The 23160-nt window shown below is 41.6% G+C and overlaps 1 protein-coding gene across 2 annotated transcripts in view; it reads right to left on the bottom strand.

The window, feature by feature from the left end:
- SLC38A1 (solute carrier family 38 member 1) overlaps positions 1 to 23160 on the bottom strand; it is a 70846-nt gene that overhangs the window by 26692 nt on the left and 20994 nt on the right. For both annotated transcript variants that reach the window (XM_036866351.1, XM_036866352.1), the window contains 2 exons: positions 16176 to 16251; positions 15769 to 15884 (listed from right to left, as the gene is read on the bottom strand). In XM_036866351.1, coding sequence (XP_036722246.1) covers positions 15769 to 15884; positions 16176 to 16251 — 192 coding nt within the window. The remainder of the gene's footprint in view (positions 1 to 15768; positions 15885 to 16175; positions 16252 to 23160) is intronic.

Genomic DNA, 23160 nt, shown 5'->3' on the forward strand with positions numbered 1-23160 from the left:
TTTAATTCATATGCTTTTTTAAAAAAATTGTTTATTTACTTTTGGCTGCGTTTGGGTCTTCATTGCCGCGTGCGGGCTTTCTCTAGTTGCCGTGAGTGGAGGCTCCTCTTCGTTGCGGTGCACGGGCTCCTCATTGCAGTGGCTTCTCCTGTTGTGGAGCATGTGCTCTAGGTGCAAGGGCTTCAGTAGTTGTGGCTCACAGGCTCTAGAGTGCAGGCTCAGTAGTTGTGGCCCACGGGCTTAGCTGCTCCGTGGCATGTGGGATCTTCCCGGACCAGGGCTCGAACCCGTGTCCCCTGCATTGGCAGGCAGATTGTTAACCACTGTGCCACCACGGAAGCCCCTCCATGATTTCTTAAATATTCCTAGATATTTTTACTCTATTTGCTGCAAGAAAATTTTGACTCACACATAAAAACAATGAACATCTAAACATCTATCTTAAAAACATTTATGTCATTGTCTTGAATCATATTGATAGGACTATGATTCTTGTTCTTCTATAATTTACCCAAAGATTATATGGATAATGTTATAAAAAATTTCATTTTTTGAAGTATTTTATGCTAATGAAATGGAAAGCTGTGACAATAAATGGAACCAACACACTTAAGGTGATTGAAATGTTCTATACCATGGTTGTGGTGGTGATTCCACAACTCTATTTGGGTAAACTCATCAAATCCTATCCTTTAAATTGGGAAATTTTATAAATTATGTCTAAAAAAAAAAAAAAGAAAAAAGAAAAAAACCCAACCTCACAGCACTGTAAGGGAGATGAGACTATCTTTTAACAGCCCAGCTATATAACGAGAAATCATACGACATCCTTCAAGCGAGCGTCAGAGCCCTTGAAAGAGGTGAAGATGAAGCAGCCGTCACCGCTGCGGATCCAGAAATAGCTCAGATGGGGGTGTTCAAGGCTGCCACGCAGGTGAGGGCTTTCAACTCTTCCAGGACCCACTCCTCTCAAAAAAGAGAGAGCCCTTACCAACCCTCCCAGCATGACTCTCCCCGTCCTCTCCTTTGCCAGAGTTTAAAGCAGCTATTCTCAAATTTCAACGTGTATATACGTATCTCCTTAGGATCTTGTTAAAATGAAGATTCTCATCCCGTAGGTCTGGGATGGGACCTGAGGTTCTGTATTCCTCCCAAGCTCGCAGGTAGTACTGATGCTGCTGGTACATGGACGGCACCTGGAGCAGGCAGGATGTGAAGCTGCCAGCTCTGGTCCCCTGGCGTATCCATCTCAGTGTTTCTGTTTCTCACAGCCTCCGAACCAGCGCCACCACATCGCCCGCCAGCCGCCTGCAGGTATTCAGCGTGAATACCTGCGACATGGATCCCACCGCTGTCCAGGTGAGACTGCACTGAAGGGAAGCATTTACAGCTGAACCATTACCATTCCTGTGAGTCCCTGACCGGCTCTCAGTGTGAGAGCGAGTCCTGTCTGCTTCCTAAGGGTAGTAGAGCATTACTTACCTCACCAGGATATATATTTTTAAATTATTTTCAACTCCACACCCTTCCCCACACCGCCATGTCTTTCCTTCCAAAAGGGACCAAAGGCTCACCACACTATATAATCCTTCCTCTTCTAAACCTGGTTGAAAGTATAAAAGTTTTTTCTTAAATAATGTCCAGAGATGCTTGTTTTATTTCTTACCAGGTGATTGCATTTCAGGCTGGTGACATCAAGTAACAGTCTAATTATCAACTAATTTTGTACCTCTGAACTACAAATCAACAATACAACTCAGCAAGGAGCAATGGGGTCAACGTCTAAACTGGGAGGGGCTGGGTTTTCCAAATAAATGGTCTTGGTTGACAGGGTGCCGTGAGTGGAGCCAAGAGCAAGGCCTGAGATTGTTTGGGAGACCCTGACACCTGGTTGAGATAGGCTGAAACCCTGTGAATCCCTAGGCCAAGCCCTCCATCCCAAATCCTAAGAGCACAGCTATAATCTTCCTTTTTTGTGGTCAGTTCAGCCCAAACAAGGAGCTGAGCTGGGCCTAGCAAAGTGGATCTGGGGCCTACTTTTAGCTTATCTGTCTTCCACCTGCACTCCCAACCTTAGGGCACAGCTCTTTCTGCAGGTTCTTAGGAAAAAGCTAGGCTTCTGGTAATTTCTTGTCTCTTTTTAGTTCTGCTTTGAGAAGAAAATGGAACATCGGTAACCAAGGGTGGGCGCAGGCATCTCAGCAGAGCTCCAGTGGCCCCGGAGCCCACAGCAGGGGTGAGTCAGGTCTACGCTGGTGAGGGGTGCTCCTCTAGGAACACAGGGCCACTGCATCCTCCTGGGAGAAGGTCCAAGGGGAAGAATTCATTCATAACATTCCAAGCTAGTAGGGGCTGTTCATCTGAGAAGGCAGAAACTGGGAGAGGGTCAAGATCAAAGAAGAGGGCTTCCCTGGTGGCGCAGTGGTTAAGAATCCGCCTGCCAATGCAGGGGGCACGGGTTCGAGCCCTGGTCCGGGAAGATCCCACATGCCGCGGAGCAACGAAGCCCATGCGCCACAACTACTGAGCCTGCGCTCTAGAGCCTGCGAGCCACAACTACTGAGCCCACGTGCCACAACTACTGAAGCCCGCGCGCCTAGAGCCCGTGTTCCGAATCAAGAGAAGCCACCGCAATGAGAAGCCTGCGCACCGCAACGAAGAGTAGCCCCCACTCACCGTAACTAGAGAAAGCCCACAGCAGCAGCAAAGACCCAACTCAGCCATAAATAAATAAATTAATTAAAAAAAAAAGATTAAAGAAGAAAGAGCTAGAAGGGAGGGATGAGCAACTCTTTCTTATCACATGGGAGGCACTCCATCCAAGTAAGCAATTACTACGTGAATCATTACCGTAGTTCCTCTTCTTTTTCTCACCAGAAAATTACACAAGCTTCCTTTGAGTTCTGGAGATCCCCTGCCCAAGAACCGACTGACAAGCTGGTGTTTTTCTCTGAGACCAAGACAGACCAAGTCATTTAGGAAAGGCTGGTCTCAGCAGCATCTCTACACCGAGGCTTCACGTGGCCACGGCTCCCACCGCGCTCAGCCTGCGCTCACGGGTGTCTCTGAGCCATAGCGCTCTGCAGATGCGTGCTGGCATCTGAGGCAGGGCCAGAGCACCCATGCTCCGCCCCTTAGTGCCCGCAAAATCCTTCTTGAATTGAAAAGCATCCTAACGTTCTAATGCTATTTAATCATGCAAGTACCTTTGTTTCTATATTCTATGATATCCTCAGTGCCTGGGAGAGTGTCTGGCACATAAAATGTACCAATAAATATTTGATGAATGAATGAATTATTTGATTAAAAAATATAAAACTTTTACCATCCTCATGATTAGAAGAGCCCACATAAAAACTATCTTGCTGGAGGAAAAGTGGTCTTTGTTGCTCGTCTTGCTTTTATCTAACGTCATCTCCCACCAAACCACAGCCCCTTACTCCCAAACTCACAGACATAGATGCTCATCATCTGCAAGGAAATGTAAAACCCCAGGACAAGGCAATTGGACAAATGGTAGGAAACATTCTGTTTTCCGGCCAATCATCTTTCTCCAGTCCTTCCCGGGGGTGCTGGTCCCTCCCAAGCTCTCTTCTACCTCCTCCCTTTCTTCCACATTTCCAGGCTGTCTCTGCCCTCCTGCACTTTCCTCCCCACTTTCTCATTCACCTCTTATCTCCACTCACCCTCCTGCTCTTCCATTGCACCCCTATTCTTCCTATGAGAAATATCTCTATGAAGCGAATAAAGATTTAAAAACACTGCTGAAGAGAGTGCCAGCGGGGGATGAAGGAAGGGCTGGAGAGCTCACTAAGGATGAAGTTAAAGTGTCACCCATCTGTATGATGAGAGAGCACAGATTCAGGGCTTTTCCGGGCTCGTGTGACAGAGCACCAGTAGAGGAAGGGAATTTCAGGTGTGGGGAAGACCTGAAGGGGTTTAAGGGAAGGACCGTGGCATCTAAGCTGGACAGGGGAGGAAGCACAGAGGTCCTCAGTGACATTTAAGGCCAGGCACAGAGGGAGTATCCAAGGGGGAGCCCTTGGAGGGAAGTAGAGGAGACTGCAGTCAGAAGCGGGGTGTTTGGAGGGTACGTGCAGGTAGGTGGTGCAGAATTGTTCCTGGGGGGTGCCAGTGGGAGAGGCTTACATGGAGAGGAAAGGGCACACAGAGGAAGTTCATTTAACAAGAGCTTAGATGGAAGAAGACGCGCCTGAAAATTAGGAGAGGGGGACAAGCTGTTCTGAGACTCTAATTCATGGGGGAAATTATAAATATTTTGACAAATTCAAAATTATCTTTTACATACAAATGTACTCCTAGAGCTTTCATTTACTTCAATGAGAATTCAGTATAATTAATAAAACACTTTATTGATCACCACCAATAATAAATTTAAGTGTATTCACTATGTTGGGCCCACACTAAGCACTTTTTACAATATTTTACTTATGAGTAGTACTATTACTACCTACCTTACAGATAAGGAAACTGAAGTTCAGAGAGGTTGAGTATTTTGTCCAAGGTCACAAAGTGAGCATCAGAGCCCTCAAACCCTGGTAGTCTGACTCGAGTCCTTACCCACCATGCTCTATTGTCTACCAAAGTCAAATGTCCACGGAAGAATGCCAGTGTAAAAAGCAAGACCCAAGCAGAAGACAAAAAACTTAGAGTCAAATATATCAAAATGTTAACAGAGCCTGTTTTAACAGTAAGACTTTGGGTGATTTCTTTATACTTTATTTTATGCATTTTCAAAATGGTCTTTAATGATTATCTTACTTTTACAGTAACACTATTAAAATGAAAAATAAAGGAACCTTTCAAATGAAAAGTATTATTATTCCAAACCCTTTTGGGGGTGTGTGCGTTTGTTTAAGCCCCAAGCTCATCAATATAGTCCCTATTTCATTTAAGGAGCTCAAGAAATGCTTATGGAAAGGAGCAGAAACATCTAATTATTCAGACCCAAAGCGGACTTCTTAGTCACTACACCCTAATTAAATTTCAACATTCTGAGGGTCAGAGGACCAGCACACTAGGATCTAGTAGCATGTGATTATTTGTAATATTTACAAATTGAACTAGAGAATGAAAGGGATGGTTTTTAAAGGCTGGGCAGGGAACAGGTGGGGATCAATTATTTGTATACAATTCCATTTCTTTCCTTGTAGGCAAATCGAACTTCTGTGCTGCAAAGTTTCTCTTGAACTAGCCTCACTATTGATTAGATATTTTGTTTTGTCTGAGGAAAGGAATACGCATCGCTGGTGACCAAACCAAATAATATCTAATATAATCCTAAAGAGAAAGAAGTGTTTAAAAGAGATTTGCGGAGAGAAATCGCATTTATCACTTTAGTTGATGCTTTGAGAAGTTAAGAAAGTTAGGAGGAGGGCTGAGTTTAAATGAGGAAGCTGTACCAGCAGGAAAGAAAGCCAGATGCCACCACCACTTCCTGTTTTTGCCTACAGCCCTTGGTAGAAGGCTGTGGGTTTTGTGGGCACTCCATTTATAACTCTAGACATGGCTTCCTTCCTCTTCTTCCATTCTACAAGGATCACTGGTTTCCCTTCTCCTCAAACCTAGATCCTTACCTTTCAGAACGATGCCCCCTTTATCACACTCTAAAGATGTGACTCCTGAGTGACAAGAATTCCATATAACCATTAGGTAAAGGAACAGGCTGTACTTGGTGGGCATTTTGGACTTCCATTCCAGTAGGAATGATGGATTACGGGCTCCATTCACACTTTCCAACTGTTTCCATGGTAACAATGCACATTTAAGGAGAGATGGGAGAGTTAAGAGGAATGCACCTTTGTTGCCCTCCCTTCCCCCATCCCACCCCCAACTGGTGTCAACCTGGGCAAGTTACTCAGCCTCTGTGAATCATAGCTTCTTTATCTGTAAAATGGGGATGATAAATAGAGTTGTTATAAAGATTCCATGAAACAATGTATACTTTATAACTACCTTCTTTTTTTAACCCTTTAAAAAAGTAAAAGCCATACAAACAGAGGCTGCAGGTGGCTTTGGTTTTTGGGCTATAGTCTGCCAACCCTGATACAGATGCAGATCATTAATACCATGTCCCTGATGAAAGGTGAAGCGTGTGGCCATAGAACAAAGCAAAACTAACTGGCCGGGCTTCCCTGGTGGCACAGTGGTTGAGAATCCGCCTGCCAATGCAGGGGACACGGGTTTGAGCCCTGGTCTGGGAAGATCCCACATGCCGTGGAGCAGCTAAGCACATGCGCCACAACTACTGAGCCTGCGCATCTGGAGCCTGTGCTCCGCAACAAGAGAGGCCGCGACAGTGAGAGGCCCGCGCACCGCGATGAAGAGTGGCCCCCGCTCGCCACAACTAGAGAAAGCCCTCGCACAGAAACGAAGACCCAACACAGCCAAAAATAAATAAATAATTAAATAATTAAAAAACAACAACAACAACAACCAAAAAAAACCTAATTGGCCCACATCAGGGCAGTTTTCTAATCTAGTAAACCAACTACCACTCTATGAGTAAGAAAAGTTCGAGCTACTCTTGAAAATCCAAATTTCTGGACTATTTGTGCAGATACACATCTGTCCTACTGTAACCCAGAAGAGTAAATGTTAAAGGCATTCTACACATCACGGCCGTGAACAGTACTGTTAAAACCTTAGACAGTTTAGTTAAGTTGCCTCTTGCAGACTAAGAAAAACACGGGGCTCCAAAACGGGGGCCACGCTGCTGTCCTTGGGTAGTACCGGGGCACCCGATGCAACATAGCACAGGCAGGACTGAGTGAGCTCAGTGGACACGCTCTCGCACATTCGTACACACACACACACACACACACACACCACACTCCTACGTCTCTGGGGCCAAGAGAATCGATTTCTTGGAACCCCCTTATCAGACACATATCAGATGACTCATCAACTAAGCATAACTGCTCAACTTAAAAACAGTGGGTGGGACCCATCGCCTACACTTGCCAACTCTGTTTACAAAACAGGCACTCATTTTTTAGCACAACACCCCTTCCCCCTTTCCTATTTGCCCATTTCTGAAAAGTTCTCCATCCAGTGAATTTCAATAGAGTTCAACGGCACTGCCGCTGTCCTTTCTACATGTATTTCTAATGCTGGCAAGCCTGAATGTGCCATTGCTCCCCTTCCAGTATTATTATTCCCAAACAAGAGGCTCTGATGCCAATGATTTTTGCTGCCAGCTGAAGGACAACTTTCTCTTCAAAGCATTTCTAAGGAACGGAGACTATAACTCAGAGAATTCTGAAAACAAGTAAGTGACCGACGTAAGACGTAAGACGAGTGCGCCTCTACCCAGGGACCTCCTCGGATCATCAGAAGGGCAGCGTTTCCTATTGACTTCCTCTTCATCGCCCTGTTTTGGTATCACAAAATCCAATTTGGTCTTTCCTTAGGAGGCAAAGAATTGCCTGCTTAGGAGCCCACAGAGAAGACAACTTAACATTTACCAGGAATGACTTGATAGATATCACACAAACCATCTTTGTTACTGCTAAAAGCAAAATTATCACCTTGGTGGGTGTGATTCAAACTTTTGGGAATATATGGAAAGTAACAGAGCAATGACAGTTCAAGAACATGCAGAGTATTCGCAAAGGTACACTGCAATCTCACTCCAATTTGGTAGAATTTGCTGAAAATGATTTAGAAACTCCAGAGAGCTATGCTGAGGCAGTCATCTGAGACTGCAAACCTCTTGAAAGAACAAGAAGCCCATTTTTGTGACACGATAGTAACGATCAAATAACTATAATATCTGAACAGGACTTAGGGCAATGTGTTGATGGCTCTGTTGTTCTAATTCCATATCTGCCTACCCCTTATGCAGGCTGAATTGTAAAACACCGAATTTAAAGAGACAAGGCACCTGGTAGTCTGATCTTTGTTGATAGAGTCCTCATTTTATAGATTTATCTTTCCCGGCATGGCTATTTACTGATTTGTTTGTAAACACTGTGATTATGGACAACACAATGTTGCATCTTTTTGGTGGTAGGATAATGATAAGTGATAATGGTCCACAAGGGTAAATATTGAGAGAGAGAGAAGAATTCACCTACAATTGGAACAAACAATCCACCACAAAGTGAAGGTAATTGCTGTAAACTGACAATGACAATTACTGTCCTTTTTGCAAACAGCAATTTAGCAACAAACGCCCTTTTAGCAATGCAGTGCTAACCTCTTACAGTATTCCTTAACATTCTCTAACTATTTTGAATTTTCAAATGAAGGAGGCATTCCCAGGAAAGTAACCAATGGGTGGTGAGTCGCTTCCTAAACTTCTATAATTTTCATTACATCTCCAGAGCCTACTTTAAATCTGAGGGTGAACTAAACCTCATAGTTGATGTTTTCACTCTGATAAGTGTGCAAAATTATGAGAGCCATTGGTTGCCCTAAAGCCTTGTAAGACGACTATGCTAATTTTTACATATTCTTTCATTTCAGGGAAACTTTATTGAGAATCAGCTATAGGCAAGCACTGTTCTAGATCCTGTCGTGGGGAGAGAGACAAGGAAGACATTAATCCTGCCCTTGTAGGGCTCAGTGTTCAACAGGAAACAAAATATATACACCTAAATAATGGAAGTAATACTTGCTATTAGAAAGATAAAGGCTACACCAAAAAGAGAAGGAAGGGAGATCTTTCCTTCCACCTGGGAGGATCAGAGAAACACTTTTGGAGATGGCATCTGACCTGGGTCTTACGGGACCGTCAGGATTCAGAAGCACGGGGACAGCACGGGAGGGGGGTGGCAGCAAGGCCGAGGTGATGGGCACGGTGCCGGTGGCCCCTACAGAAGAGAGGGAGGCTGGTGTAGCTGATGCAGAGGCAGTCTGCAGGGAGGTGTGGTGAAAATGCAGTTTGGAGCAGGCGGCACTGTACTGATTGCTCATTCTAGCTCTTGTGGTCTAAACAGCGACACCGAAAATATTTTTTTCTCAAGTTTTCTGCAGGAAAGAGAAAGAGGAAAAATCTAATCACAGTGGTTTTAAGTTCTCTAAAAAACACTTTTCTCAACTAGTGTCTTCCCCTAAAGCACATGGTAAAAAGATACTTTAAAGAGTATAAACTTTCTACTCCCACTCCACCCCCAGACCCTGTGTCACCATCCAGGAGTAGCCACTGTCAACAGTTTTCTTGTTTACCCTCCCAAACAGTCTGTGTAATATATGCACATATACGCAACCTACCCCCATCCTCACTTCCACCCAATATTGTTTGTTTTTAATTTTTCAATACCAGTACATGTAAGTCTATTTTACTCCTTTAAATAGTAGTCTAATATTCCATTTTATGGAACTACTATGGTTATTTAACCAATTCCCTAATAACGAACTTGGTGTTATTTGACTTTGCTATTTCTTGGTTTTCAGTTCTTAATTACAAAAAGTTTAGTTAAAGCCCTGGAAGGAATTAAGTTCAAGGGCAGCGGGAAATCTTAAATAGCACATGAGGCAAAGTCAGGCACAGATATGACAAATATGAAGCAGTTCAAAAAGTTTACTGGTTTTACAATATACTTGAGGCATGTATTGTACTTGCTGCGACCAGGAACTTGACCACCCCTGATACACAATTTCGTACCCTTGGTATTGCTGAACTATTTTCATTACAATAAAGGTGACGGTTCTTGGTGGAACAGTAGTAAAATAGTTCAGGAACACTGACTGATTTTACAAGGTGATTTTAAAGAGCTAAAGGACTAACTTGCAAGTATCCACTGATAAGAATAAAATTTGTCTCAAGAAGTACATTAATAATGTAAGTTTGGCTTCTGAAGGCATCACTAAAAGGCAGTATAGTGTTTTAGATCACTTAGGTTCTAGACTCAAGAAATCCTGGATGGAACATGGAACCCTGGCTCCCCTATTTTCTAAGTTGTTATTAAGCCTCAGTTACTTCATCTGTAAAATGGGGCTAATATTTACTTCATAATGTTGTTGGTGGGGATTAGATGAGATAACATGATACATATATAGTTACCGCTCAATAAATGTTAACTATTATTTGGTAACTACCTAATTAATACTTTAACAAACACTTAGTACATAGTGTTACTATGTACCAGGCACTGCTGGTACTCTCTCCATCTCCGTGTCTCTCTCTCTCTCTCTCCGTCTCTCTCTCTCTCTCTCACACACACACACACACACATACACACGCTCACTCATTAGTTTTTTATAGCAGCCCTACAGGGTTGTACTAACTAGTAAATGTCTTCTTGCGTGCCACTTTTCAAAGTGTGCTTTTAGATACATTATCTTTTTTATTCTCACAACCACTACCCCAGTGAGAAAGAAAATGGAAAACACCAAAAAAAGGCAGGAATTATAATCAACCAAAATAAAATTTAAACTATTGTTTCATTCAGACTGTAACGTTGTTTCACAATTATCATTTCAAACAGATTGTTTACAAACTCAGTGTTTATGACATCTCTTTGAGCCCCCAGCAATGTCATGAATTACATTCTCATTTTTCATGGTTTTAAACTTAAAGGTTACATGATTAAAATAATAATAAATAATAATGATACATGCTAAGAAGTTATGGGAAAATATAAAGCATTTATTACTTTATCAGATTCCATACAGTGTAATAAACCTCTCATTTACCTAGCACAGTGAGGAGATCACATGCCCTTCAGAGATTAATTCTCTATAAAATGTATGCGTTTAATAGAAATCTTTAGAAAATGTAACTTTCCTATTTGGGGAGATGATAATGTGAAATAACAAACAAAACAAAAGCCATCATTCTTCTGTGCTAATATTTACTTTTAATTCCTACTTTTGCTATGATGGAGTTATGGGGAATCTGGAAAAAAGAGTAGCAATAGAAGAGGAGGATGCAGTGGAAAAGAGATTTCTTCAGCACCCTTTGCCTTTCCCTTGGATCCCACTCAGGAAAACTCAATTCAATTGGTGCATTTTACCCTTACCTGTGCCTCAGCACATCCCCAAACTGCTGCCTCAGGGAACAGCCCCATCTTACTTCCAACAGAGAACATATACCTTCAGGACAATTGTACACTGAGATTCACCACTAGCATACTTCCGGTTCCTCAGATGCAATTATAAAATTATCCTCAGGATTTAGGATAACACAAAACCTCACAGCATTCTTATCATAGGGCTGAATTCACTGAATCGAACTGAATCAGATGTGTGTTAAACAGGAATGACAGCCATTATAGTCAGGTCCAAAAAATGAGCCCCAAACTCATCCAGCAAAAAGAAATCACCCCAGCAAGTTTCCAGATGACTCCAATCAACAGCCCAGCACCCAGCCTCAGTGAGACACAGAGGAGCCTTCCCAGCTGCTTTTCTAAAGAAGCCTGGACAGCCTTGGGCTCTTTCTCTGCATTGGCCAATATGAGTCTGGAACGGGGCCCTGTACCAGATGAATTCTCTTCATCCTGCCAACTGCTTCTTGGCTTGAGCAGTTGTGGGAGCAGCTGGTTTTATAACACAGAGTGAGTCCTTGTTCTGAGGTAGGAGAGTTCTGCATTCTGTGAAAAATTTGTAAGTTTGGGTCTCTATACAACTACCTTCATGAGCTTTAACCTGAAGGTTTGGTGTGTTGTGCTTGCTATTCATGCGTCTTGCAAAGAACCAAACAACCTATGAGAGTTTTATCCAGAGGAAATCTTCCTGCAACTATAAGAGTCACCTTTATCTAATTCTTTGTCTCAATCAGAAACTGAAGAGTCATGAGATAAGAGATCACTTATCCCTGAACCAGTATAACTAAAAATCAACTAAATTCCAGGAATGGTCGGTTGAATACAAGAATTGACTCCTGCTCCCCTCGCCCCAATAATCCAGTAAAGGGATTTCTTAAGGCATAAAACTGCTAGGATAGTAAAAACAGGAGAGAAGAGACAACAGTAACAAAAATTCAGAAGCTGGAAAGTGGACAGAGCTGAATCTTAAATTGGCAGTGGAGAAAGCCAAGATCAATCCAATTTACACCACAGAATTCCCAAAAGGCCCTGGTGGCATTACTGGAAGTAGGGAACAATGGATAGGATGAGCTAAAATAAAGAGGATCTGTTGAACTTCTTTCAAGAAATAGCTAGATTCCCCAGACCAGGCACCTACTCTGTAAAGCAAGGTGACTGCTCCTCTCCCATCGTGGCAAAAGATACATAAATACACAGAAAATATATTCTCTGCAAAGTATAAAATGTAAGTCTCCGAGTGAGGGACTCAGCACAACTTGTGAGGGAGGGGTTCTGTAATGAAAACTAGGATTGGGTGGACACATGCACAGAGATATTCATCCAAGCCCTTTCCCCCAACTTGGTCCCCAGAAAGATGGCAGCAGTGCCCAGACCCTACAGGCAGGTGACTGGAAGATCTTCTCTGGGTGATCTGAACAGCCAAGAAGAAACTGACACGGCTGGTTCCCCAAGGAAAGGGCTACTGACAGCACCTTTAGTGAATCTATTTCCAACAAACCCCACTCATGTGTACCAGGCTCCAGTTAGCCTTGTTCCAGTCTACCCCCTGCAATTCTTGAATACAGCAGACAGAGAAGGACAACCTGACATCTAAGGAAAGATTCTAAAATGAAAGAGTCCAAAACAAACAGAAAAATCAACTTGCATCACAGGGATACAATCATCAGAACTCAGATTATGGGAAACACTATAGGACAAATGGTCCAGTTTCTTCAACAAATAAATTGCGCAGAAAAGAACAGAAGAAAATGGGGGAACCCACAGAGTGAAAGAGACTTAAACCACATAACAACCAATTGTAGTATATGGACCTTATTTGAGTACTGATTTAAACAATCCAATTGCTTTTTAAAAATAAGGTAAGCAGAGCAATTTAAATATTGTTTGGGTATTTGATGATATAAGGAACTGTGGTTAATTTTTTGGGTATGGCATATTATCGTTATGTTTTTACAGTCCTTATAAATTAGAGAAATACCCTGAAATATTTATGGATGAAACGATATGATGGCTGGGATTTGCTTCAAGACAATCTGGGTGAGGGGCTGACTAAACAAGCATGGTCATGAGATGACAGGAATCATCATTCCCTTCATCAAGATGAAGGGATCTTTTAGGCTCTCTACTTGATGTTTGAAATTTTCCATAACAGAGAAAAACCATCATTAGAATCCTCAGAGAAAACAATGAAATTGTAAAACAGAAACAAAATAATATAAAAAGGGAACATTCAAAGAAAGTTTAAAAGCCCCTGTAAATAAAAAAATAATAAGAGAAATAAAACATTCTGTAAAGAGTTGGAAAAAAATTGATGGCATATTCCAGAGAGTACAGTGAAAAACTTTAGAAACGAAAATAAAGAAAAGAATAAAAAGTTAGAAGGCTAGTCCAGAAGGTCCAAAATCTTGGTAACAGTTCCAGAAGGAGAGAAAAGAGAAAGAGAAGGAAGGAATTCATCAACACAACAATGCAAGAAAATGTCCCAGAACTGAAGACCATGAATTTCTAAAAGAAAAGATGTACCGGCTGCCTGACACAATGGATGAAAAAAGACACACAGCAAGATACAGCATTGTGAAACATCGGGAACAAAGAGATTTGGCAAGTGTCCAGAAAAGACAAAATAAAAACAAAAGCCCTGGCTACATATAAAAGATGAGGAATCAGAAGCATTTGGGACTTCACAACAGAAACAACTAGAAAGCAGTGAAGCAATGCCTTCAAAATTCTGAAGGAAAATGATTGCCAACACAGCGTTCTATATCCAGCCAAACTACCAATCAATGGTGAAGGCAAAATAAAAATATTTTTCAGCCATGAAGGCCTCAAAATTTTTATTTGTATTTACCCTTTCTCAACAGCAAAAGCAAGGAAGTAAATCCAGAAAGAGGAAGAAATGAAATACAGGGAACAAGGGATCTAGCAGAGAAGAGAGGTGGAGGGGATTCATAGGATGGTGACAAAGAAGAGATTCCAGAATAAAAGTTTACTCTCCTTGTCTCAGTTCCCTTAAACGGGAACTGAGAACTGACAGTAGTACCTGCCTCATAGACTTGTCAGGATTCAGCACAAAACACTCTGAGCAGTTTCTGGCATAGTGAGAGCCACAAGAGTTGTTCTCGTTACCATCATCAAAGAAATGACTCTTTATCCTACGTTAACATATAACTACTTGATATATTACAATGACTAAAAAGAAAGAAATCAGTGCAAAACACATGTCCGAACCAAACATATTTCCAGCTTTGGAATGACTGAAAATTGTCACAGAACCATAGGGTTTTGGAGGTTAACAGGGTTCTGAGATTTTTCTAGTGCAATTTCCTTGTTTCAGAGGGTAGGGAATTGAAGCTCAGAGTAGCTAAGTAACTCGCTGGACTATACAACCATTCAGAAGAGGAGTTGAGACTAGCAGTCAGGCGTTTCATGTCAATGCACTGAAAATCACAAGGGTAGCTACTCAAACTCCATCTATGGTATCGTCACAGGGTCAGAATTTCACACATACAAAAAAGTATCACCACAGAAATATTTTATCCAACTCCTGTCATTTTACCCTAAAACCTGCCACTTGGCTCATGATATACGTAAACAGAAAGACCACCTAGAAAGATCCAGCTGGGGCAGTAAAGCAAGGAGGCTACAGTTGGGTTTACTGGTTAGGTTGACAAGAGGAAGGTACTGTATTAGATTCACTGTCCTACACAGAGTTGTTTTGATTCTAGGAAGGCTACCTCTAGTGGGTTGACACACAAAAGTATGAATATTAATCCCTAGTGCTGTGGACCAATATGGTGCAGCCTGGTTGGGCATTTCTGATGCCTGAGTAGTGGAATGGGTAGCAATGCACTTCTATCACAGTCTTCTAAGTCTTTCTAAAGGAATAAACACAATTTACAGGATTAGTAGACATTCTGGTCACTGCTTCCAAGGAAATGATGGATCTGGCAATGAGGACTACTGGGCAAGCCCAATGAAGAGTGTGAGTGTCGTCAGGGGTGAAAAGGCAAGATCCCAGGAGAAGAGAATTTCCTCCTAGTCTCATCAGGAAAAGCACCACTGGTACTCCTTTGAGGTCTGAGAGAGAAATCAGGCTGGGTGGGAATTTTCCTGGTATAAGTTGTATGATCTGTCTTCATCTCATTCCAACTGAAATGAAGCCCTCTGTACATCTGCAGAAAGTCTCATTCAACAGTTTGAGATGAACTTATTTCAAAAGAAAATTGCCCATTTTCTTTTCACTGCATCTCAGGGGGAAAGTACAGAATAATTTCTCATCTTTAAAACACTGAAAACTTCTATGCTTCTTGAATATTTCTTAAAAACAAATCTGCAGTTACCTTTGGATATAGTACGTGTTCCACAGCAATCCAATACCAAAGTGGTGACTGGATGGATTAAACACCTCAATATTTTCACCATTTATTGATAGCTGAGATTTAAAGTGACAAGTCAAGAGTCCAAAAATACAAAAAGTGCTATTTTCAAATCGTTTATCCTTTCTGCAAGAGCTTATTTTGGTATTTTTGATTAATAAAAAGATTTTCTCCTTTCACTTTCTTATAAACATGAGGTGCTTCTTGGAAAATCATTCAAACAAACAATATAAAAGGATGCACTGTAACTTAGCCAAGTTAGTAAAACATAAAAAGAAATAAGAACTATATCGAAATATTTCCAAAGTCTTCTGTGTATAAACAGAAACATACAGAAAATACAGTTTTTAAATGAAAAGTACGGCAGGGTCAACACTCACAGAAAAAGTAGGATTCCGGTATTTGCCAGGGCGAAGGCGAGTCCCAAAATCCCACTGCCCATAATGGCGTTGCTTAGGTTAAAAACAGACATGCCCAAGGAGGTTGTTCCTGGAATCTGAACAGAGACAGTGACACTAAGCAAAAGAGTCCTCAAGACAGATCATCACGTCAAAGCCTTTAAAGAAAGCACTAACAGGAACCAACAGGGAAATGAAATTCAAGGAATCCTTTCTTAGTGGTCTAGTTATTTTTGTTTAAATGGGTTTCAGGAGAAAATACATAGGCTCCGAGGAATAACCTGGTGAATAAATAGCTATGTTTTTGGTACTATGCTGGATGAATTAAACATCTGTCACAATTTATGTCATTTAAAAAAATAAGCAAACTTTATTATGATGGCACTTACATAGTCATCACATTTCTTTTTTTCCAAATGGCTGTTCGTGAGACTCCTTCTACTTTCACGATCAGAAATAAACTTGCTGTAAAGAGACGTATAATGATTAAATTTCATGATAATGGCTTGAAACTTAACATCATGACTAAATGATTTATTAACTTACCAAAACATCACGCATGAAAAGTTATCAACCAGTTACTTAGGAGGTTTTTTAATTAATTAATTTATTTATTTATGTATTTATTTATTTATTTATTTATTTATGTATTTTTTGGCTGTGTTGGGTCTTCGTTTCTGTGTGAGGGCTTTCTCTAGTTGCGGCAAGCGGGGGCCACTCTTCATTGAGGTGCGCGGGCCTCTCACTATCGCGGCCTCTCTTGTTGCGGAGCACAGGCTCCAGACGCGCAGGCTCAGTAGTTGTGGTTCACGGGCCTAGTTGCTCCGCGGCATGTGGGATCTTCCCAGACCAGGGCTCGAACCCGTGTCCCCTGCACTGGCAGGCAGATTCTCAACCACTGCGCCACCAGGGAAGCCCTACTTAGGAGTTTATAGTCGTATTCAACCACTCTCCCTACCTCGTTTTTGTTTTGGTTTGGGTTTTTTTTTTTGCCAGTTTTAGTTGTCCACATTCTTGTTTTACCAAATAAACTAAACGTGCTCCAAGGGCAGACACTTTGCCTCATTCCTTTTCATATCCCTCACTCTACTTAGCACAAAACAATGCAGATAGCAGGTGCTCATCTTGAGAGGAAATGAAAGACAACCGTAAGTCAAAAAGAGCTATAGATTTTGAATCATTTTAATACTAACAAATTAAAACACTATATGCAATGCAAGTTAACTTTTACATAGATTGTTCTCTAATGGAAAATGAGATAATGTCAAGAATACTAGAAAGCTGGCATTGAAAAGAATATTGGAGGCAGGATCCTTCTGAGCTCACATTCCTGGAGCACAAAGTTATTACATAGGAATTCCCTCCCCCCGGCAAAAAGGAAAACAACTCTTTTCCCATCACACATTCTTTCAGCACCTGCTTATATGCAAGTCACTAGACCAGGCAATGTGGGAGATATGGGGATGTGTAATAAGTGATGCAGCAGTAGCCCACAGGAAATCATGGTGGAGGAAGCAGGGCATATGGTCCATGGTTAGGGGCAGAGCTAGTAGGGCTTAAAGCAAGCATGGGATTCAGAACGTGAGTTCAAATTCTCACTTGCTCTGAGGCCTGAGTATGCTACCCCAGTTTCCTGATCTGTGAAACGGGAACGACACTATTACATTATCTCAGAGTGTTACTGGGAGAATTAAATGAGAGCACATGTAAAACATCAGTACAGCTCCAGACACAGAGTAAGAGCAACACATGGGAAAGATTCAGACAGGGTGAGTGGAGTAAAGTATGTACAAATATACAGAAGGAGGAATTCAGAATGCTCTAAGAACCAGCAAATATATTCGGGATTAATATCAGAACTTTAAGTGCTATTGTCAAAGAAAAGTCTATTCATAAGCAAACTGCTACATGTATTAGTTAAGACATGTTAGGGGTGCTTTTTGGTTCTCCTTCTGGAAATTTTATTATCTGGTCTAAGTAAGAAATAATCAGTGTGGGGCTCCCCTGGTGGCGCAGTGGTTGAGAATCTGCCTGCCGATGCAGGGGACACGGGTTCGAGCCCTGGTCTGGGAAGATCCCACATGCCGCGGAGCAACTAGGCCCGTGAACCACAACTACTGAGCCTGCGCATCTGGAGCCTGTGCTCCGCAACAGGAGAGGCCGCGATAGTGAGAGGCCCGCGCACCGCGATGAAGAGTGGCCCCCACTTGCCGCAACTACAGAAAGCCCTCGCACAGAAACGAAGACCCAACACAGCCATAAATAAATAAATAAATAAATAAATAAATAAAGGAGTTCCTTTAAAAAAAAGAAATAATCAGTGTGTTTTCCACTAATAAATATAAAGCCACTTGAATTGGACTACCTTAAAGAGGCATATATCTTTAAACTCTACATTATATTTTCATATGCTTTTTTTAATGAGGCTATATTTCACCATAAACCATGTTTTAATGAAAGATATATATCATTAATGTTGGTTTTATTTGTCTACCGTTTTCATCTTTAATCCATATTCTTCAGGTCTGCATTATTTCGCCAGGAGAAACCAAAGGCAGGCAACATAGACACTATGAACTTCCCCTGAGGCCACCACCTGGTACGAGCAGCACGGCCTGCGGTTTATTTCCTTCAGCATCTGCCTTTGCCTAGGACCTGTCCAGTGACTGTCAGAGATGAAAAGGAAGTGAAGAAAACCTTGGTCTCCTGAAACCCAGGAGCTGACATTCCAGCTGAGGAGAGACCAGACCAGCTAACACCGGAATAGGAACATCAGGCCATGCAAAATGGAGATGAGATAAGGAAGCCAGAGAAGGAAAAACCATGATTGGGTGGGATTAGCCAGAGGAAACTAAAAGGCCGAGGCCTGAGAAACAGCATTGCAGGGTCTTAGCAAGAGAATGACACAATGAAAGCTGTGTCTTTGGAGACCCATCTGGCAGTTCTCTAGCCTTGGCTCTTCTTTTGCCCTTAACATTTTAAATCTTTCCAAAGAACTGAGGTTTACAGATCTGGCTGGAGAGGGACCGGGAGGGCAGCCTTCCTTTTCACCCAGGCGGCCCAAGGAAATGGGGGTGCTGGACTTTCCAAACTGAAGTTGACTCATATTTAGTGTGGCTGTTAAACGAAAGACGGTATTGTAATCAGGCTAATTTTAACAATCAACTCAAGTCTACCAAATCATTACCCAGAAGGTCCCCTGTTTGCCTTTCTTGCAGAGAGACTTGCTTTTCAAAGAGAATCTCCATTATTTTTAAACTAAGGGGAAAGCCCGAACATTTTCAAATAAACTAAACCAAACACCAGTAAACCTCCTATTATGGCAGATCTAAGTTCCTGGCCTGCCAATGCTCCCCAGACTTGTGGCAGAAGACGGACAGAGAAGAACCGGATCAAGGCACCCGGATGTAGGGGCATTCAACAGGGTCAAACACTGCAACGGAAGGGGAGGAAGAAGAGGCCCTTGCATGCTTGCCAGCTCTCTGCTGCAGCGCTTCTGCGGGATGAGAATAATGCAAGTGACTTGCAGAGCTGTTGTGATGAGTAACCATGAAAAAGCACATTGTGCTTTGGGTAGTTTGTTTTTTTTGTTATTGAGCTGAATGAGCTGCTTGTAAATTTTGGAGATGAATCCTTCGTCAGTTGCTTCATTTGCAAATATTTTCTCCCATTCTGAGGGTTGTCTTTTGGTCTTGTTTATCATCGGATGAATGGATAAAGAAGATGTGGCACATGTATACAATGGAATATTACTCAGCCATAAAAAGAAACGAAATGGAGTTATTTGTAGTGAGGTGGATGGAGTTAGAGTCTGTCATACAGAGTGAAGTAAGTCAGAAAGAGAAAAACAAATACAGTATGCTAACACGTATATATGGAATCTAAGGAAAAAAAAAAAAAAGGTCATGAAGAACCTAGTGGCAAGACGGGAATAAAGACACAGACCTACTAGAGAATGGACTTGAGGATATGGGGAGGGGGAAGGGTAAGATGTGACAAAGTGAGAGAGTGGCATGGACATATAGACACTACCAAACGTAAAATAGATAGCTAGTGGGAAGCAACCGCATAGCACAGGGAGATCAGCTCTGTGTTTTGTGACCACCTAGAGAGGTGGGATAGGGAGGGTGGGAGGGAGGGAGACGCAAGAGGGGAGAGATATGGGAACATATGTATATGTATAACTGATTCACTTTGTTATAAAGCAGAAACTAACACACCATTGTAAAGCAATTATACCCCAATAAAGATGTTAAAAAAAAAAACAAACAAAAAAACACATTGTGCTTTGAGTGCTTCCCGATTCTGCCTCTTTCTGTCTACTTTCTACAGCAAGACTTGACAGGTTTTCCCAAAAATCTTCACTGGTGCTCCCACTGAAAAAGTTTCGAGTCCAAACTGCTCGCCCTGCAAATTCCAGGTACTGCTGAATTTGATTTTGCCTCACTGTTCAATCTTAGCTCCCCCTGCTCTTCCAAATGGTCTTCCCAAGAGGCAGGGAGGATCAAGATAAGACCAGGGCATTCTGAGAATAGAGACTGAAAAACAAGTACCGCTAGGAATCCACTCTCCCCTCAAGAGACCCTCCGTCCTCCTCTCTGCGAATGCCTTCCTGCCCGTTCACAACCCTCATCCTCCATGAGTCTGCTGATGTTCTGGTTTGAACGTAGTTTTCTGACTCTGACCTATTTACGATTTTTCTGTAGCACCGACTGTGGCACTAAGCTCATCTTGCACCCAGAGTGGTGGTGTCATGTTCTCACTGCCTTAGCTCCTCCTTCTATGTACCTGCCCATGTGTTAGCAACTCAGAGGAACCCTCCATAAACCAAATGTGCCTCTTCCATTGAGGAACCAGGGAGTAGCTTAGGCTGCAGGGAAATCTCGCTCGCTTTGTATTTCTGCAAACTTTTTTTAAAAAAACAAAATAAAACCAACCTTTTCTTTTTGTAATGGAAAAGTCCATTTATAACAACTAGGTCAAGCAGCTTATCACAAGTTTCTGTTATCTCACCATTTTAAAAATGCAATTTCATGTTAAAAAGCACTGACCTCTGGCAAAGACCTCTTTATTGACTTAAAAATGAGCTATTGGAGAAGGTGCCTTTGACATGCGGTCTTGGGAATGATAAAAGTATTATTAAAAAAGCATTTTTCAGTGGGTCGTTCTGTACTCATAAAGCAGAATCTGATCAACTCTTAGGTAGCCAATTGTTCTGTGAACAAAACAAAACAAAAATCTACAGTGGCTGTCATGCTGACCTTCAACAGACAAAGCCTTAAAAAGGATGTAGGCATTATACTGAGGTAGTGTGAAGGGAGACAAGCAATATAGAGCAGTTATTTAAAGCCAAAAATAAATCAACAACAAGAATCCAGTTAAGGATGGGTTGTACAATGGGAAGATAATCTTCCTATTTTAATCTCTACCAATCAGGTTCTTACTAGATTATAGTGTTTCATTGGAGGATTTATAACACAAAAGAGATGAGTGGTTGAACATAAATGACCTTTCCTAGCTCTTTCCCTGAAAGTCTAACAGTCTATTAAAAAGGAAAAGAGAAAAGGAGGAAAGAAGCATGTAACCGAGAGACTGGAAAGCATGAAAGAATTAAAGAAATAGCAGGCATTTAAAGAGAAGACTGAGAGGTGAGAAAAGCCTTATCTGGTGGATAAACTCTACCCAAAATAGGAGAAAACAGATCTTCGTTGTAGCGGGAGCCATTAAAGCCAGGGAAGAATTTTCTGACATGAAAACTGAATATGGGAAGAAGTTATGGTATCTTCTTCCCTAAGGTATAGAGAAGACATTAGAAGAAGAGAAGGGGTAACTTTTCAAGGGTCCTCCCAATGATACAAATGTAGTTCATGAACTCCGGAAGACATACAGGGACCAAGGAAAAAAAAGGCTGATGTAAGGTGTAGTGACAAGAGTTCCTCATTAAGAAATACCTTAATGAAAGACTCTCAAATTTTGTTAGAAGCTTCCTGGGTCATAACAACAGTAACTATTCATGGAGATTAGAGCAACAGTAGATAAATATTAAAATATGTGAATATTTGCTTGGCTACAGCTAGGATAATCTATTACTATTTCAACGACTTTAAGATAACAACAACCAACAATCATCCCAAACCTAAAACAGTATTATTAGTCCTTGGGTGGAGAAGAAAGAAGCGCTTGCCAAAGAAAGAGGGTTGCACTTTTACTGTTAGAGACTTTCCTCGTACTAAAAGACTTACTCTTGCCAGACACCATGTCAAGTGCTTTACATGAGTTTTCTCATCTCTTTTCACAATAATTGCATGTGGTCAGTACTATTTTTAGCTCCATTTTGGAGAAATTAAGTAACTTGACCAAAGTTACATTATACCTAAACCGCTGAGCCATGATTTGAACCTAAGCGGGCTGATGGTACAGCCTGAGTCCTTAACCTACAAACAGCATTGCATTTAATATTCCCCAACAATCCCAGGAGGTCAGGTATTATTTTTATCCCTGTGTTACAGGGATGGAACTAAGGCTTAAAGTACAAGATCACACAAGACCTATGGATGGAGCCAGCATTCAATTTAAGTTGAAATCCAAACCACGCACTTAACTTCTCTCTCTGTCTCTGTCTCTCTCTTTCATTTAACAAATACTTTGTAGTGTCTGCCCTGTTCCAGGCACTATTATCATATCATTACAAGGTACAAGAGATATAAAAATTATTAAGATGGGTCCCTCTCTCAAGAAGCTCACATCTAGAGGAATGTCTAGAGCTCATTACTCAAAGTGTGGTCCATGGACCAGCTGTAAGGGCATCACCTGGAAGCTTGTAAGAAACTAGAATCTCAGGCCCAGTACCAGAGCTACTGAATCAGAATCTGCACGTTAACAAGGTTTCCAGGTGTTTCACATGCACATTAAAATGTCAGCAGTACGGGTCCAGTGGACATTTCAAAAGCCTTTGCTTTGTAAAGCAATTATACTCCAATAAAGATGTTAAAAAAAAAAAAAAAAAGGCTTTGCTGTTCCAGGTATAGGTTTCTATGACTATAACCCATGAATTAGGGCATGAAATAAAACAACTGAACTGGAATAAGAGCAGGTGTCCTAATGCCCAAATGGCTCTACTCTATTTTTAACTAAACTTAATAAAATGATTCTTAAGGTATCCTAGAAGGGAGTTTCCAGGCAAAGCTATCAGTTACACGCCAGCTAATGAGAAGTCAACATTTGTTTTCAACATTTTCTCTAGCTTCCTAAAAAAAGGCACTGTTACCTAGAAGTTCACTGTTTTGGGAGATGGTTCTCCTAGATTCATATAATTGGGCCTACCTTCCTCCCACCAATGTGAAAAAGCTAACAGAAGAGTCAGAAATATTAGGT

The sequence above is a fragment of the Balaenoptera musculus genome, chromosome 10 (genome assembly GCF_009873245.2).
Source record: "Balaenoptera musculus isolate JJ_BM4_2016_0621 chromosome 10, mBalMus1.pri.v3, whole genome shotgun sequence".
NCBI classification, from domain to species: Eukaryota; Metazoa; Chordata; class Mammalia; order Artiodactyla; family Balaenopteridae; genus Balaenoptera; species Balaenoptera musculus.